Source organism: Cyprinodon variegatus, unplaced genomic scaffold, assembly GCF_000732505.1.
Source record: "Cyprinodon variegatus isolate N-32 unplaced genomic scaffold, C_variegatus-1.0 Scaffold32, whole genome shotgun sequence".
NCBI classification, from domain to species: Eukaryota; Metazoa; Chordata; class Actinopteri; order Cyprinodontiformes; family Cyprinodontidae; genus Cyprinodon; species Cyprinodon variegatus.
This window is the reverse complement of record NW_015150485.1, coordinates 363,817-383,425: the sequence shown is the minus strand read 5'-3', so window position 1 is coordinate 383,425 and position 19,609 is coordinate 363,817. Positions and strand designations below refer to the sequence as shown.

The 19,609-nt window shown below is 37.3% G+C and overlaps 1 protein-coding gene across 1 annotated transcript; it reads left to right on the top strand.

Annotated features, from left to right (window-relative positions):
• The first annotated feature begins 3,468 nt into the window (after positions 1–3,468).
• Positions 3,469–11,465, top strand: barhl1 (BarH-like homeobox 1). Its single transcript, XM_015401372.1, has 3 exons — positions 3,469–4,087; positions 5,986–6,208; positions 10,024–11,465. The coding sequence occupies exons 1-3, from the start codon at positions 3,634–3,636 to the stop codon at positions 10,328–10,330; spliced, it is 984 nt and encodes a 327-aa protein (XP_015256858.1). The 5' UTR covers positions 3,469–3,633; the 3' UTR covers positions 10,331–11,465.
• Positions 11,466–19,609: the final 8,144 nt, after the last annotated feature.

Below are 19,609 nucleotides of genomic sequence, written 5' to 3'. Positions count from 1 at the left end.
TTGATAGTTGTAACTTCAAAGAACAAGGTCTGACTTATTTTGTGACAAAGTGATAATGCAATGAAACCAATAACATGACCAGCTGGACAACCTCAAATAGTAATAATACAACAAGCTTGAGATCTTGTTATCTTCAATAATCAGATAATCAAATTGTTGTTTCTGAAAATTGTGTTACTATAGCAGATCTGAATAAAGATTTTTTATTTTGTTGTGTTTTTATATAAAGAAATGGAACAGTAAAGCTTCAAAATACCGCAGCAATCAAACTGTTGTCACAAAAAAAGTGCCAGAGGTCTTGTTATATGAAGATAATAAAGTAAAAAAAAAGATAGTTTTAATTAAAAACAAACTAACAAAAGCTCTCGGTAGAGATTTTGGTTTCTCGTGGTAATGACACAGTCATCCTCAAGGCACCATTATCTCTTTATAAGACATCAAAACTTTTATTGTGACAAAAAGTATAGCAGCTTGAGATGTAACTCTTAAAATTAGGAATGAGAAATGTTGCTGTAACAATCCCTCAAGTTCATGCAGATGATGAGATAAAGAAACCGTTATGGAATAATTGTCTGTAGTTGGATAAATATATAATAAGATTTTTTTTTTATTGTAGGATATATTTTAAAATGTGTTTTTTGTTGGTCAAATGAAACAAAGAAACCATAATTGTAACAATCTGTCTGAAAAAAACATCCTAAAAAACAAATGACAGAATTATTGATAATAACTTAGATGCACCCAAATTAATGAAAAAATGCAACTGTTTTTGGTATTTACTTAACCATATTTAGTTACTTTCACATAATTTTTCATGTGAGCAGGGTAGGACATAAAACAATTGTGTTAAAGTAAATAAATATGACTAAGTAAATGCCAAAAGCGGGTACATTACTTTTTTCAGGGTGTCAAGGCTTTTACTATTTATAATGCAATAATACAAAACTGAATGCAAAAAAAGAGAGAAATGAGTGAGGATCACAATAGTTCTGACCTGTATGAAATATTTAAAACATCAACTACATCTTTTCTCAAATCTGAATCTAAAATTTAAAACAAAAATTGTTCAGAAAACAGAGTTTTTCAATATTTTGCTTGCAGCATGAATATTTTATGCTTTCATTGAAAAAAACAACAACACAAATATAATGCATAAATATGAACTCAAATTAAGCAGGAGTTAGAGGCATCTCCAACTTTGAGAGGCCATATGATGATCACAAAAAGGAAAAAGTCAGTTGAACCAGCTTATGATTAATTCAGCAGAACTTTAACTGGAGCTTGAGTACGCAGGGACAATGAGGATAAAAAGAGGAGGACAAAAAAAATAAAAAAAAGCATTGAGAGGAGGCATCAAACCACTGCTCCCTGTTTCATGCCCCAGCAGAGGAGAAAGAAACAGCTAAGTCAGAGTGGGTGTGTGTAGCCTTATATCTGTGTTGTCCCCGCCTCGTATGTGACAGCTTGCAGCCGTGATGGGACCCCATGGGAGCGGGCAGCGGATTCACTAACCTGCCGGTGTCTGAGAGGCCGACGCGCGCCTCCAATCTGGTGGTCACATGGGGTGGAGGAGGAGGTGTGTTTGTGTTGGTGATGATGGTGGGGGTGTCGATGATAATGGGAAGGGGGTTACTTAGATTATTAGGGTGCTGTAGAGGCCGATGCGCGGATCAAACTGCTGTGTGGGATGGAGCACAATGGCATTTCACGCATATTAGGGAGACAATTGGGCAAAAATGGCGCTTTGACGCCTTTGAATCACGCTGCTTGAACTTTTGTTCGCGATTTTCAAAGACTATTAAAAGTTATTTCCAACTATCAATTCCTTGCATGACTTCACCGGTTAAAAATTGGAGGCAGAATGTTTTTTTTTTTTTGTTGTTTTTTCCTGATTTAAGGGTTAAAAAAAGTGTAGAGAAATAATCGGATTTTTGAAAGAAGTTTGACCAAACTCACTTTATTGAAATAAAAAAAAAAACTTGTAAATGGACCAAAAGTGCCAAATTTAAAGGTTGAATTACCAACACATAATGACAGCTATATAAAGAAACAACAGTCTGCAACAGTCTGAAATAAAACAAAAAGTTTCAAACATATTTTTGGTTTTTCATTGATTTAATTCACTTTTTGAATTCGATATTGCAAGAACAGGTATAAATGCCTGAATAAACAAAGACACAAATAAATTCCAGTAATGAAGATGTAGCAATAGCACAAGACAGAATAACCTAAATTATATTTCAAAACCATTTTTAAAATGAGTAATTATAATTGATTTGATCTCTATGTAGGCTACTATTTTCTAAATAAGAACAAACATTTAAAGCCTTTTAAAAAACAAAAATGTTACGAAAATATCGCACACACCAAAATATTGTATTAATTCGTTTATATTACATAAAAACAAATTATATATGTTACTCATAATAATCATGATAATAATAAATCCATTTGAAGCTAATTGAAAATACGATCAATACAAATAAAAATGGGAACGATTGAATAAAAAACAACAACAACAACAAATCAACAGACAGCAGATGCTAAACTGTGAAGCACTGAAAAGAAAAATTTGAGCAAGGAGGATCCTTCTTCCTTTTTTAGGAGGTGGGAAACAGATCCTGTGAAAGAAGAAGGGAATCGAGGAGAAAAAGAGCGAGCCGCTCCTCATAATAACCCCATTATGAGTCTCATCAATGATGTAATGAAAGCAAACAGTGTGAAAATTGCCTGTAAACAGTTGGATCTGAGTCTCCTGATGAATTCACTGTCTCTTTTATCAAAGTGAGGATGAGCCAGAGAGGAGAGGACAGAGGGAGAGGTAGGAGGGGAGGAATGGGGAAGGAGGGGAGGTCCACTTCCAGTTCCCCTCAGCCAATCAAGGCTTGTCACAGGGGACTCACGTGGACGAGTCGCTCTTAAAACCTAGCCCCTGACTTTTCCTCAAGTTCAATTTTTTGGGATTCCCTCCCACCCCAGCCGCATCAAGTCGCTTTTACTTTTCCAGTTGTCACTATTTAACCCAGTTTATCTCTCCCTTTTCTTTCGTTTTCTTTTTTTTAACTCTGCGACGCGCTTCCTCTTCTGGCTCTTTCTCACTTTAACAACAGCTCTGGACTCTTCTCTCACTCAACTTAAGCATTTTAAATCGCCTTTTAGCTGCTTTGCTTCAAAGGAATGCCACCGGTTTCCCAGAAGATTCTCCGGTAGGGGAGCTGAGAATCCTGCGCCGGTCTCTGTCCATGGTGCTGAAGCGCACTAAGCAGAAGACTCCCGCTGCTGCTGGAAGAATTTCCTCCTCATCAGGAAGCGGCTCATCGCCCTGCATAGACTTTTTTCTTTTTTTCTTCTTTTTTTTTGTGTGTTTATTTAAAATCGAATCGCTTGTTGTACCAGCCGCGTTCTCACAAACAAGAAAATCGGATAAACGGACGATTTCTCTTTTAATTTCAGCTGGAACTATTTCCCTTTAAAGAGCCAATAGGGAAACTGGAAGTAAAGCGGATGAAAATAAGCAACAACGGTGCGTTTCCAGGATCGACGTCCAAGATAAATCATCTTTCTTAGAATAAAATTGACACGTACTACCAAATGGTCATTTAAAGAAAAAAGAATTAAGGCCTCATCGGAACAATGGAGGCGTCCGCCAATGGGTCTAGTTTCGGCATCGACTCACTGCTGTCACACCGGCCCGGGAGCCCGTTGTCTAAGGGGGACGGCCTGCTTCCTGGGGAGTGCCGCTCGCCCCTGGAGTTCAGCCCCAGGTCGGACGTGGAGAGCGGCTGCTCGTCTCCTCCGTCGCCCCGGAGAGAGTGTGTAGAGGAGGCTGCCCAGAGACAAGTGCACGGCGCGGGACTGCCGCCGCACCTCCAGCACGCACAGATCTCCGCGGGCGCGCAGCAGCGAACCGTGACCTCCTCTTTCCTCATCAGGGACATCCTGGCGGACTGCAAACCGCTGGCCGCCTGCGCGCCCTACTCCAGCAACGGACAGCCGACGCAAGAGGCCGGCAGGCTGGCCTCCAAGATAGCGGATGACTTCATCGAAAAGATCCACAGCAACTCATCGTCGGACAGCGAATATAAAGGTAAAAACTCCAATTTATTGTTAAAGTATACGTAACTATTTTACAATTATTTATTTTTGAATTATTTCGATTTTCTTTCATCTTTGCAAATATATTTTTACTTTTTAAAGTTGACCTATAGGTTGGAAACTTTATTTTAGTGAAATGCAAAGAGGATCCTGCAACAAAGAAAACTAAAAAATGCACTAAATCAATTTAAAATCTAAAACGACTTTTTATATTTAATTAATTTAATAAAAAGAAAAACGCAAACTGCTACTTTTTAATTCAGGGTTTATAATTTTCTATTTGTATAATATTTATATATCATTCATCACTTATATTTAAAGTGTAGGTATTTATACATTTATTGTTGGGTGGTCTTGACACAGTCTCTAACTTATTTTTTATCTGGTCTTTGAACTCATCATCCTTGAACTCATTAAATTTCCAATCAGGTCTCTTTTCATGTGGCCGCTTCAAATTACATCGGAATATCCTGTTCTGATGACGAGGAAGAAGAAAACTAGCAGGGAACGGTAGAGATGACAGATAAATCCCATCAAGGCTCTCTGTTTCCAATCATGTCAGCAATAACACACATGTCACCTCCACTGACAGTTTATTAAAGCTATGGCTGAAGAAATTAGTCAATGTACTAAAGAATCACCATGTCATTAATGACAACATTTTAATTATATATAAACAATTCGTTATAATTACATGTTAGTTTGTGATATTTATCCGGTGGTATAATTTATTCCCAAAATTGAGGAATTATTATTTTTATTTATTTCCACATCTTCATCCGATTTGCTAATTATTAACCGATTTATTGGATTACTGATTGATAAAGGCAACAACGCGCACCTTTACTTTGATATCGCCGCCCGGATTGTCTCGCGGATTTGATCCAATTTGTCCAATTTTGGCGCTCTAATCAGATGTGTGAGTGAGCGCGGCTCATGATTTCCTTCCCTTCTCTGTGAAGTTGTGCCGGCCGCGCGTGAAAGGCTGCAGTCCCATCCCCTCGTGGCTCAATTAGGGGGATTATTATGGCGTTGCTTCCTGTGATGACTCCACTATTGAAGATCTCTCGCCGCGCTCGCTTCTGCTCGGTTTTCTCTCCCTTAGAATGGATTACAAGTAATCATGTATAGGATTTCTATGCACTGACACCACTCCACCAAGAACAAAGACTGGCGGCTCAGCGTGGGGGGAAATCAGATTTGAAATATGCATATTGGAAGAGTTTTTCATAACAATTTAAGGCCAAATCAAACAGCCCGACGGTCTGTAAAGATGATTTGCGCCTTTGAAACTACGAAATTAAATTTATGAATATTTACATTTTTGGGAAAATGTTAGTCGTTGTCACTTTGGTAGCCTATACCTAAATACAGGCGTTTTTTATATTATTATAAGAATAATATAAGTAATTTTAGCAACAAAAATAAAATAAAATAAAAAATTTAGGCAGGGGTTGCTTCTTAAGTGCACTGATTTCAATCAAAAAGAAATATATGTTTTATATACCAACAATTCTAAACACAAATTAATTTAAAGAGCGGTTATAATAAAGAGAGAACAAAATCTAGAAAAGCGCAAAAGTACCTAAAAGCTAGAAATACATGATCAAATTACACCAATACTCACATCCAATCAGAACAAATAATATATTTAAATATTAATATATTTTAAATTTCCCTGAGGCTTATTTACATCCGGGCATATGCTACGACTTTATCTTCAATGTGTAAATTCCTGGCAAAAATTAAATATTCTTAATTGGATAGAATTTTTATCTTTTTTTTTTTTTTAATAATTTTTATTGTTTAATAAATTCAAAATATCTCAGCTCTTAAGTGGTAAATTTGACCCTCCAATTGTCTTTCCTTCCTTGTTGTTTTTCCGAACAGTAAAAGAGGAGGGGGACAGGGAGATCTCCAGTAGCAGGGACAGTCCCCAGGTCCGGCTGAAGAAGCCCAGGAAGGCCCGCACGGCCTTCACCGACCATCAGCTGGCGCAGCTGGAGCGCAGCTTCGAGCGCCAGAAGTACCTGAGTGTCCAGGACCGAATGGAGCTGGCAGCGTCCCTCAACCTCACCGACACGCAGGTCAAGACCTGGTACCAGAACCGGAGGTGAGGATCCCACCCTCGGTGGTGCTGACTGGTTTTACACTGGGGCAGTTGGGGGGAGGATCAGAAAAGAGAAGGGGGGATAAGCTGGTTTCTCACCCATAAACGAGGAGGTTTTGGTTTTTTTCTTTGAGCTTCAGCCAGGAGGGAAAAGTTAATTTTCATAGCTGAGTCACATTGCCAGAGCTGATTTATCTGTTTTTTATTTCCATTTAAATCAGAACAAAAACATGATATTTTCCTTCTTCTTTCTTTTTTTTCTGCGTCTAATTTGTATTCCACCAGTTACAAGTTATCAAATATAGCTTTTATAATAATATCAGTATAAATTGTTAGAACCTGTTATACAAATTCTTCCAACTGAAACTGAATTTCAGTCTTTGACTTAGTGCACTGCCGCAAAGGGATTTTTTTTTTGTTTTTTTAAGTTCTGGGTTCTCAAATGAAGGAATGACAGAATATTTGACTCGTTTTCTGAGGTATTATTTATTTTTTATGAACCACTTCATGCTGCTTGGCTCTAATCTTGGTCCAATAACAAACCACAGACACTCTAAGGGTTAAATAATTTTCTACATTGAAAAATATTTTTTTTATGCATTTGTGTGTTACTGAATTTGCCCTAAAGGGTAACATAAATCAGTTTTAGAATAAAAGAGGAATATATTTTATCGTCCACATTGGGGATTTTCGGGGATTTCAGGTGAATTTCAGGAAATTGAAAGCATGTAGATACACACAGGTATAGGAAATATGAAAATAAAATTAGAAGTAAGGGGAAATCTAAAGTATGATAAAATGCCAGTTTAATGAATTTTCACCCCGATTTAGACATAAATACCAAACTAATTTGATATTATTGGTCCAAAATCTGGAAGAACTGAGTTAAAGAATATAACAAGATAAAAAAAAAAAATAACTTTGTCATGTTACAGCATGAAGTTAACAGTTGAGGCAAGTCAACTGATTAAAAAGTAAAACCAAACTGTTCCCTATATGCTTTGCACAGTTTGAAACCATTTTCTTAATACCCATTCGAGTAACATTTAAGACATATTTCTATTCAAAGTTATTCCCATAGAAGAAGGCTTTTATGACCTCCCACTCAGCTATAGTGCCCATTAAGGGAAAAACATACAGAGCAAACATATTTTATACAGTCTCAAATTAATTTCAATAGAAAACATTATAATTCAATATTTCTTGTCTGGAATAATTTACAAGAATAAAAGCATATTCTAGTAATGAAATCATATACCTATAATTTTATGTTTTATTTCACTTTTGAAAAGAAAAGTAAAATAGAAAGAATAACAGCAAGGAGGTTGACTACACCAATGATTACTTTTCTGTTTTTATCAAGATCTTGATCATCTATTGATGACCCAATCACAAGCAGAGACTGTCTGCTGATTAAACAAGGTTATTTGTTTATAATTCAACTATGTGGATGCCCTTATTTGGTCACCCAATCTTTTTTTCCTTTTTAGACAAAAAAACGTAGATGTTTCTTCACCATTGAATATAAATTCTACATCGTTTTGACAGATTCCTTGATTTGATGTTTTTAAATTTAGGTTTTGGCTGAGGAATAACTAACCAGAGAAAAGGCTAGTTAGAATATTTATTTTTAATTATTCTTTATTTCAGATTAAAACTATGGGTCCAAGAACTTTTACAGTCCCATTATTTTATACAGTTTTTTAATCTTTGCATGTTAGCCATACGTGTTAGTTAGGCGGAGAGACAGGGTTCTTTATTTATCTCACACACACAAAAAAAAGATAATACAACAACAAAAATAGATTATTTTTTATCTTATCTATTCTGTCCAGATTAGGCCTAAAAACCCATTGAATGTCAGGTCCTTCACCTGTGGCAAATCTTTAAAGCTTTTGAGACATCAGTAGTTTGACAACATTTCCAGAATGTATGGAGCTCATAATTTGAGACTGGTTGAAAAATGGGCCCCAAGTGGGAATTTCATTGGGTTACATAAAACCCTCATGTTAATTAATGGTATATCCTATCAGGTCAACGCTTGGCAATATATATATATATATGTATGGGTTCTAGATGCATTATAGATACAAGAGGGAGCCGTCCTACATAGGGCCCCCATTGAAAGCTGGTAGATAGAAGCCAAGTGTGAGGCTCACATTAGGCCCACTATGCTCATACACCCTGAAAAACCCAACTTATGCTCACATATGCAATAACCCTAACCCTTTTGCTATCCATAACATTTCCAAGTTCTTGGGACCAAAGCTAAGTTCCCTTTTTAAATATGTTTTCAACAATGTTTGGCTTGGGTGGGGGGTATAACTGGTAAATAGCCTACAGCCGTAAGCCTGAATTTGGAAGATTTGATTTCACTTCTTTTTCAAATCATTTTCCATATTTTTAACCAATTTAAGTTCCTCTGCTTTAAAGGCAGTTTTATAGCAAGAGATAAAAAACTTAATTAAATGATTAAATCCCATCATCAAGTTTTCAGACTCCCCTATAGACATTTCCATGGAGTTCCAACATTTACCAATGGGACCAATGTAACAGGTGAATATTATGGTTCAGATGTGATTGCCCTCATCTTTGTTTTTGGCCCCATATTAGCAGTCTACACAGGCTTGCTGTATAGACTCATCTGGGTAATTTTGGGGACGCATATTTCTTGATCTGTTGTCCAATTTGAACAGCTTTCTTATACCCATATGAGATCCATCTAAAACCTACATGAATGCCCAACTCAATCTATTCAAGCCAAGCGAGTCACCAACACAAAGCCAACTGTGAGTCCAGGGTCACTTAGTGCCCATCCAGTCTGAGCAGCACCCATATGGGGTCTGAATTCACTCATATTAGCGGTACGGTGATGCTGTTGGCTGGGCTTTATTATCCATGGATTTTTGATAATGGCCATTTTAGTTTGGGCAGAAGTTGTCTCCATTTGATCCAGATATGGTTTCTAGATAATGTGACTTTATTCTGCCCAGATTAAGTTTCACCATCCTTTGATGTTCGGCCTCTTTTGTCTCTTTTTCTAAGAAATTATCAGCCGGATTTTGATATCAACAGAAGTCTGAAGTAAAAGTATTTTCCTCTTTCACTTTCAGTCACAGTTGGACTCTTTTTCGAGAGTTCTGTAAATACAATTTTGCATAATTAGAGGAATTATAACCTACTAGAGGCCTAATTCATCTATTGTTTTTATTCATGGTTTTAACTTTTGAATTTTCAGAAAAACCACAAAGCAGAAATGGTTTACATTTTTTTTCTTTTTTTTTGGGAGGATTACCCTAAATGTTACACTTAAACATTTAGGATTACCCTAAATGTGACCCTCATCTTATTGGTCACATTTATGATTGTATTTATTAATGTCCATTACAGATTTAGGTTAGATTAACCAGGGTGCGCCTGTTTATTTTTTATTTATCTAACTCTCCTGAAGCTAAATGACATAAATAAATATAAAAACACAATTTGAGTCGGAGTTGCTCATGAATAATACATCGTTGCATGTGTGCATATTAATAATTCAAACAAACTACTATATCTACTCAATTATCTTTAGTATGAATTATTCACCTGCGCGGATTGCACGCTGGCAATCTGAAAGAGGTGTTTGGGTGTGAACACAAGTGGAAGGCTGGAGATTTGGGTGATTTTAAAACCAGAGCGGAGGGAAGGGGGTGAGGAAAACATTTCGTGTTTCTAATTGGATCCCAGGTTAACAGATGGGAGATATTTTGGAGTGTCAAACACAATCGCTGTCGGCTGCAGGAAGACTAAAAAGGGGCTGTTTTATTTCTCTCCAGGACAAAGTGGAAGCGGCAGACTGCGGTCGGTCTGGAGCTGCTGGCGGAAGCTGGGAACTACTCCGCCCTGCAGAGAATGTTTCCGTCCCCGTATTTCTACCCGCAAAGCCTGGTGTCCAACCTGGACCCTGGGGCGGCCTTGTACCTGTACAGGGGGCCCTCGGCGCCCCCGCCGGCCCTACAGAGACCTCTGGTTCCGCGGATCCTGCTGCACGGCCTGCAGGGGGGTGGTGAGCCCCCTCCACCCCCACCGCCTCCTCTGCCCCCCATGTCCGGAGTGCTTCCCCGGCCCGCTCAGCAGCGGTGAGCTGGGCCCCCTGCTGACTTTCCTCTTTTCTTTTCAACACTTTGGACCCGTTAGAATAAGCAGGACAAATAAAGAGAAAAAGATCAAAGGACGAGAAACAGTTGGGCCTTTGTGGGAAAAAACAGGACGGAACTGATCCGAAAAGACTAAAAAAAGAAAGATTTTTCTGTCTGTTTTTTTTATTATTATTTTTATTTATAATTTATTTATTATTCAGGATGCAGTAAAGTTAAGTATTTATTTACACCCAGTTTCAGTATTCGGATTCCGGCACTTCGACTTCCAGCCAACTATTATTATTATTATTATTATTATTATTATTATTATTATTATTATTATTATTATTATTATTATTATTATTATTTGCAGGTAATATATGGATAAATGAGCAAACTTTCGCTTATAAATAAAAAGTAGTCGTTACATCCAAAGGAATATTTTTGTTTTTCATTCATAAGTCCTTTATGTGTAAATAAGAAATAAGAAGACTTTTGTTTGTTCGATCGTTTACTAGTGTCTCCACTTTAAACCAAACCGGTGTGATAACACATATATGGGGACAAAGGATGGACTGGATGTCGAGATCCACAAACCTTGGTTGTTGCTGAATTAATTAAGTCAAATTATTTATAGTTAAGACTGCGGTCTTACCCCCTACAGATCTTAAAGCATCGCCTTGGTGAGAGCTCGTTTTGTACCTTTATCGATAATCGATTAATCAGACTTGAGGCTGGCGCTCAGGTAGGGCGCTGCCAGATGATTTGTTGACGTTGTGAATCATTTCTGTTATTTCATATGAAGCTGTGATAATAACTCCGTACTGTTCAGACTCTCCTTTATATTGGTGAACATGTATGTTGCAGATATCAACCTTGTGGAGTGATTTTGGTATAATTACATTTTTCAATTTCATTTTTTTTTCTTCTTCTTTTTTTTTTTAAGTTAATTTAGGCTCTGGAAAGAAGTTCCCTCCCAAAAAGTGGTGAAGTTTATTTTTTATCTTTGGATGAAGTTCACAGCAAAGGCTGGAGTGATTAAAAAAATAATAAAATAAAACCAGAAAAAGAGTCGGGGGGGGGTATTTGATGTAAAAGAGAATAACTTTTATAAATGTGGAAATAAAAAATGTCTTTCATTTAATGGCGCAAAACGCTGTGGAGTTTTGTGGGGAAGAAAACTGTGTGGAATCAACATGTTCCTTTTTTTCAGGGATCAGATCTGAGAAAAAATATACATATATAGTTTGTGTGTGTGTGTGTATGTGTGTGTGTGTGTGTGTGTGTGTGTGGATATATATTAAGTTCTACTATAGCTCATTGTGAGCTCAAAATTCGGATGTAAGTGATGTAAAAAAAAAAAAGAAGTTAATTTTTAATGTGATTCACCCCCAATACTACAAATGTGCGAAAAAAGTGCAATCAAATGTCCCAGAATATGGAGTCCAAATTGTTCCCACTTTCCCAAACAGCAGCGACTCCGACCCTTTTTCCATGAACAATGCAGGAAGCCGCATGAAATATTAATGTCATTCGTCGCAATTGTTTAAGTGCCTCTAAATGATCCCCATTTTGGAAAATTGATTGCTTCCATCCATGCAGTTCTTCCTTGAGAGGGTGCTAGATGCGCGCTCCAGTGCCAAACGGCTCCAACAGCTGGTGACCGGGCAGGAGCTGACTACAGACCGGGGATCAGAGCGAGGACAGCTGGTCAGCGGCGCCTCCTCCACCCCCCTCCCGCCTCCGCCTCCTCTGTCCTCCAAGTCTGCGCGCACCCATATGATTCCTCCGCGGCGCGTCAGGGGTTAAAGGAGTTCAGGCTGAGGGACAAGGCTTGGCGTACAGGATGTTAACGATGAGACAAAAGACTTTAATAGGTTTTAATTGAAAGTCGATAATGGGTTTGATAGCCAGCTCCCCCTGCTGTCAGCCGCGCATGGCACCTGTTATCTGGGAGCCCCTCTCCTCCTCTTGGTATCTGATCGGGCCGTGAAACATCAGACTGACGGGCTGAGAACTTGCGCTTTTATCAGGCGGAAAATTGCATTAAAAACACAGCTAACTGCGCCAGACACTGACACTTGGATAGTGTGACTGGTTCATGCATGCATGAAGTTTGGTGCTTTCAATGAAAAAGTTGCCATGGTGAAAACAGCATGTGGACATAAAAATGACCCAAAGAACACAACTGAGAACATGCAAACATGCATATAGCTAATGCCTTTTTCTTTAAGCCGCAGTTAAATCAATAGTGACCAACGGTCTCAACCAAAGGTCTACTATAGGATCAGTGACTGCTGCAAACTGCAGAACTAAACACACTATAGTCATGGCATATAACAATATATAAAGTAGAAAAAATGAAAATATTAAAAAGAAAATGGATTGAGAAATTATAGTTGAACTAAAATACAATACTATAACAAAGTAATGTCTTTGAAATAGGATTTTATTTACATTAGTATATATATTTTTCTTCCTTCTTCGCCTTTAGTGTCCATTATGATCACTAGTGAGTTTAACGTTTGCTGAAGGTTTTTTTTTTTTGCTTTGTTTAGACAACAGAGGATTTTTGTTGGTTTGTTTGTTTTTCTTTACTTTTCTTTCTTTATTACCTTTCTTAACCAAATCAATAAAAAAAATCAATCGGGGGCCATTTAGCTATATTTTGATTAAATGTTATTTTATATAAAATCGTATTTGTATGCTATTCATTTTGCTTAATTTTATTGCATAAACTAAAGGCGGTCATACTGTGTGGATTTTAGGTTTAGTTAGTTTTTTGGTTTAAGAAAAATCAAACAACCACCGAATGAAAAACAAAGTCAAATATTTTCTAGCACATTTTTAAACGATACATTTGTTTATATATTTTTTTTTTGGCCTTTTCTTTTTTTTTTTCTCCTTTTTATGTGCCTGTGGAACGCTTTTGTCAGTATTGATAATTTAATTGCCATGACAGATAAAGGCAATTTGGAAATTTCGCAACTCATTTGATTACTGTTACTTGCTTCTTTACTTTATTCTTAAACTGAAAACAAGATGCCTGATGCCTGACCTGGAGCTGCCAGGATACCTGAAGCATCAAAACAGCACCTGCTGTATGTGAGGATAAAACAAGGACCCAGCAGCGTTCAAAAAAAAAAAAAAAAAAAGAAGAATTCACTTGATGGTGAGATCGGATAAAGAGTAGGAGGGGGAAATACCTCCCAACTTGCCAAAAGATCATTATATTCCCATCATGTGGATCCGTGACCGATTCAGATAACGACTGCGCATTTTCTTTTAATACTTGCAAAGTGCGCAGCTGATTATCGCAGGAATTGGGGCCCAGTGCGTCCTGCTTGATGACTCGGAGATTTTCCTTTTATTTCCATGTGAAAGGGGGTGCTGGTAAATCCCCCGGCTCTCAGCGCGGATTGTCCCCGGCTCAGGGTTAATGAAGTGCGGATGGAGTGTGGTTAAGATCCCGACAGACAAAAAAAAAAAAAAAAGATTTATACTCTGAGGATCAGTGACTCCTCCTAAAAAAAAAAAAAAAAAAAGATTTATACTCTGAGGATCAGTGACTCCTCCTAATCCAATGGACCTCTAATGATAATAATAATAATTCAAAGGAGAAACAAAAACAAGAACAAAACCCTTTTGATGAAATTAAGAGCGAATCAACGCCTGATTTAGATTGTTTCTGTTTTTATTTTTTATTTCAGTGTACCAGTGAGGAGGATCTGCATTAGATAATTATCCTTGTTGCATCATGTTTTTAAAAAGATCTACAAGGGAAGATAAAAAATACATCAATTAAAATGTTCCACAATAACATGGCCTATTTTATTTTTTTAGCCACAAATGAAAAAGACATAAACTTACAGATTGGTGCACAAAATGTGCTTTAATGCTGTTTTTTTTTTATATCTGCTCTTAGTTGGATAGGAACAACATCTATGCACACATACCCACTGCTTTGCTCTATTTAGGTCATTTGGACAAAGGTTAAAAAACAAATTCATTTATTGGGGAAAGATTTGCACAAAATATTTCACTTTAACTCAAAAATATTAAAGCTACCTGTTATTGTTGGATTTCCCTTTTAGCATCACTGTGAAATTTATTGGCAGCTTTAAGCAAATCATTGTTAGTTTCTGATGCTTTACAGATTAGAAGAAAACCAAATGTATGACAATGCATCCATATTTGTTGGGGAAAAAAGCAGAAAAAGATAGAATCAGTGAATTTGATGATCAAGTTGTGTGGTAGGATGAATTAGGGAGAGCACTGGGGGAATATGTTTGAAGGGGAAGGAAAAGGAGATCTAGTTCTTGCCTGGAGGTACGAGAGGAGGCCGTGAGCAGGAATGAAAGCCTGGTGGAGTGTAGGGGATATAACCCCACTAATCATTTCCCACAATATGACGGAGGAAAGAGGAGAAGAAAACATACAAACTTGGGTCAGGGGCGTCAGGATTGACATCCTGATCTCAGCAAATAATGAAAGCTTTCCTCTCGGATCACAGGGGGAGTTAGGGAGGAATACTGGAGAGGATAGGAAGGGTTGGAAAGGGAAAATAGAAAGAGGGAGGAGGTTTCTGCCTCACAGCCACACACACAGCCTAATGCATACTAGATTGTCCTATGTTACCAAAAAAACCAAACAAAAAATAACAATAAAACTGTTGTGGCTAGTTGACTTTTAGCTGTTTTTTTTAAATCTACCTTTTAATAATAATTAAGACCCTAAGGTCAGTTGTAACCAGATATATAAATAACAGGTTACTTACCTTACAGCTTACTGACATTGAATTTGGATCAACTGTTCCAGTGTTGGGTCAGTTAGGATTGGCTAAATACCAAACATAAGTAAGGTGATCTTTAAAAATGGTCATTAATTAGCATAATTGTCTTTAGTATTTGCAAGGAAATGTCTTCTTAATTGTATTGCTTTGGTCAAGTGATCCATGATTCTTTACAAAAGCTTCTCAAAACAGTTATCTGTATTTATGGCCGCTTCTTCCTGCGGGAATAGGTGGAATTGATGCAGACTTGCAAACATTTTCAAGTTTCTATGTGATTAACACATATTAGGAAGTCCAATTTATCCTCTAGTAAAAAGGCTCTGATAAAGTTTGGTTTGATATTTCAGAATATTTCTCATAAAAACAGCCTTGCAATGTGCCTCACGATTGGCACAGTCTTCTCAGGTTTAAAAGTTTCCATATTTTCTCTTTATCATTAAGGCTTAGCACTTATGTTTTACTTTCAGCAAACGAGCAAATTCTCCAAAAAGTTGTCCCTGAGTAAATTTATAAACTGTAGCCTGTCTTTGTTTTCCCCTTTAACGGTTATGATGTATTCCTCCCCCAGGGCTTTTATTTTAAGTTACATTATGAGATGATTTGCTTTTGTTTGGGTGACTGATGCATTTCCCACCAAATGTGTTCCTGTCTGAGGCACATAACCATCATGAGTGGACATTTCAGTGGGGTTTATACTGTGTTGATGGTTTTGCTATGTGGCTCCTTCAGGTATTTGGAAACTATAAAAATAAACCATGTGGAGACCCATGATTGGTTCCCCTTCCATTTCTTATGATTTTATTGGCACAAAATTAAGCCACATGTTTTAAGCCTTTGCCTTATAATACAACCAAATGTGTTTCTGTTTAATCTGAAGATTATTATCTACCAAATGTTTTCAATTAAGTATGCTTGTCAACATTATTTGACATTATTTGCTTACTTGGTGTAAGCAAACGTTAAAATTTAGAAGATTTCTAAAGAGATTATCGTTATTGTTTTATTGTGACACGTAGGACAACGTAATAATTTGGTAACTCTAACTTACCTCAAACATTAAACATTTAATCTTATTTGATGTCAGACAGAGAGGACAAAATGTTAATCTCATGTTAATCTGGTTTTAACTGTTTTTCCAATCAAAATATTGTTCAGAGTGACCACTGCACAGCTCCTCCACGCAGCTGTCATAAGTTGGTTATGTAGTTCACTGACCTTTGACACCTCTTCTCTCAAGTCTCTCAACCCCATTTTCAGTCAAATGACTTCCATACAAAGGCCTCTAGAGCCAAAAGATGCATAATTTGACATTTTAATAGAATTTAGTTTTTTTGTTTAAACAAAAACCTTAATAATTATTATTATATTTATCAACTAAGTTGTTTAAAGAAAAACATATTTGTATTTATGTGGGGTTTTCTCTTTTTTCTACATTGTCTTATAGATATCATGTTAATTCCATTTGTAATGGGATAAATACATCTTTGTAAATTACATATTAACATAACACTTGTGGTATCCATCAATAAGCTTCTAGACTTTCCAAATCAACAACTCTTAGATCTTCACTGAGTTCCTTCACTGCTTCTTTTTTAGTGTAAACTTAAACAATCATAGTCATTAATAATCCTTTTGATTCTAAAATAAGTTCGACCCAGTAGACTCCTCTGGTCCTTCATTGATGTGTTAAAATCAGTGAGATTATTCTTCTAGTTTACAGCCACTGATATTTTATTCTTTTCCAAGAATTTTTAACCAACCTCCAATATCTTATAGTTCTGCTATAGAATCCCTCCAAACCATACCCCAATATGAAACTAATATACCCAACATTCTTTTATTTTGTCTTAAATTTAAACCAAATTATTTAATATTCCATAAAAAATGGCTTAATAAGTCAAACTAATCCTAAAAGTATGTTGTTTGATGTTGGCATGTGTATGGCTTACTGCTGTAATGTTGATTGGAGTTCAGACGTGACCTAATTTGATAACAGTGTGAAAGAAAATTAAAATATGATTGACTGATAATAGGTGAAAAAAAAAACAGAGAACCTTGTTTCTGTTCAAAGGGGTTCATGTAAACAGTGCTGATGATGTGCCGTGAAAACACGCAGATAATCAATAGCAACCAGCGGCCACCAGCACCTCTTTGATTTTCTCTCAACATGAATCGCTTCTTCTTTTCCCCGGGAGTGCTGAAGGCTGTGCGGCTCCGCAGCAGGGGGCCCGGTGTTAGACATATTACTATCGGATGACACAGATTACTCAATCAATATCTTGTTGTGTTTTTGAAAGCTGTGCCCCATTTCCCAGTGCTCTCTCAGGAGCCACTCTGGACAGACGACATGGTGGAAAAAGATAGAAAGAGGAAACAGCCTGGGGCTCTGACACCCACCGGCCAACTAGCCTTACAAATGCCTGTGGGAGCAGACAGCTACCTCAGTCAAACGCTAAATCTAACAATAATCTGACTGTCTGATGGGAAGGAAAAGCAAAAACACGACACAAAAAAGTTATTTTTATTCCTATAATAAAGCATATCAGATGTATAAGGCTGATAAGTTAACCATGAAAAAAGTTACAAATTAGCTTCAGTCTCTGAAATTTTAGAGGTTTCTAATGTTGGTGCTGTGTTTGGACCTGCAGCACCAAAGCTTTGGTCAAAATAATGCAGTATGGTGTCTCTGGCTTGTTTTCTAGGAATTCTTGCAGAGTTTCTGAAATAAGTGACTCTACCAGGAACATTTGTAAACCTTTAACCAAAAAATAGAATATATTTAAAAAGCCTTTGTTTGAATATGCCCCTCTGCAATTGGCTGCTAGACTTCAGTCAGTATGGGTCGGACAGAACACCTCTAATGTCATCACCATAAGCTGAGCCCCCTGCTGTTCACCCTGATGACACACGACTGCGTCCCCAGGTTCACCACCAATCACATCGTGAAATTTGTAGACGACACAACGGTGGTGGGCCTCATAAGAGATGACAATGACCTGGACTACAGAGAGGAGGTGGGGCAGCTGGTGGACTGGTGATAACAGCCTAATGTGGAGAAGAGGAGATCATCGTCGACTTCAGGAAAAACTGGCCTAACCATGCTCCACTGCTCATCAACGGCTCAGCTGTTCAACTGGTCAGCAGCACCAAATTCCTCGGGTTGCACATCACAGACAATCTCACCTGGACTGTAAACACCACCTTACTGGTCAAAAGGGCACAAAAGCGCATGGACTTCCTGCGGTGGATAAAGAGAGCCCACCTGTCCCCACCCATCCTCACCACCTTCTACAGAAGCACCATAGAGAGCGTTCTGACCAGCTGTCTCACTGTGTGGTGTGGAGGCTGCAGCGCCTCAGACTGGAAGAAGGTGAGAAGAGTAGTAAGAACAGCTGAGAAGATCAGCAGGGCTCCTCTTCCCTCCTTAAAAGACAGTTCATCCAAGTGCTGTGTGTCCCGAGCCCCCCATAACATCATCAACGACCCCTCACACCCCACCATGGACTGTTCTCCCTGTTGCCTTCTTGGAAGAAGATCCGATGTAGGTCCAGCAGATTCTGAAACAGTGTTTTCCCCTCTGCCATCAGACACTTGAAATGTTGAAAAAAACTCCAAATTATGTCACAAACTCTGCATTACACTTATAACACCAAACCAAAAATACATGCATATTTGCACCATATATGTATACTAATGCTCTAAACTTCCATATCAATGTGTTTTTTGCACCATGTTTTTTTTTCTTCCACACAGTTTGCATTTGATCACTGCTGCACTTTATGAAATGGAAATGTTCATTTACTTTCTAAAAGCTGTGCTAAATGAAATTTCATTTTGTATACACTCTGTGTATACAAAATTGCAATAAAGGTTGTCTAAGTTGAAGTAGAATTAAACTTGTAGCCAATTGATTCATGTACAAATTTTATTTGTTTCCTATTAATTCAAGCATATTATCTTTTTGTAATAGGGTCACACAGGTCTAGTGGATGTAGATGTGTTTATTTTGTTTAGTAGAAGGCAAGTATTGCTTCTTTACCTTGTAAATGTTGCTGCCTGGTGTCATGAGACATCAAGATGGATCATCTAAAAACTCCAATTCAGTAATCAGGCTACTTATTAAAGTTTTTTTGTGATAATAGAGGTGCCACTTTTTCATTAGTTATAAAGAGCATTAGAAATGCTCTTGAATAAAGTCCGTGTACAAAGGTATGTTTCATCAGTCAAGCAGAGTATAATACACTGAGGCTATTAGTAACCAAAAATACCAATGATAAGATCAGCATTTAAATATTTTGAAATCATATATTTGCTTATAAAAAAAGAAATAAGGAAATAGACATAACTCTAACTTAACTTTAGAACTACATGACATAGCTCTTTCAGTATATTCTTGCCTGTGTTAAACCTCAACATATTCTTATATGTTCATCTGTAATTTGATATACAATATTTGGATAAATTGTAAGTACTAATAAGCAGAGATGGCAA

Excerpts from the sequence above, each read along its gene's own strand:
- barhl1 (XM_015401372.1), top strand. The coding sequence starts at position 3,634 with ATGGAGGCGTCCGCCAATGGGTCTAGTTTCGGCATCGACTCACTGCTG. Across the intron at positions 4,088-5,985 it reads GTCGGACAGCGAATATAAAG|TAAAAGAGGAGGGGGACAGG; the intron begins GTAAAAACTCCA and ends TTTTCCGAACAG. Across the intron at positions 6,209-10,023 it reads ACCTGGTACCAGAACCGGAG|GACAAAGTGGAAGCGGCAGA; the intron begins GTGAGGATCCCA and ends ATTTCTCTCCAG.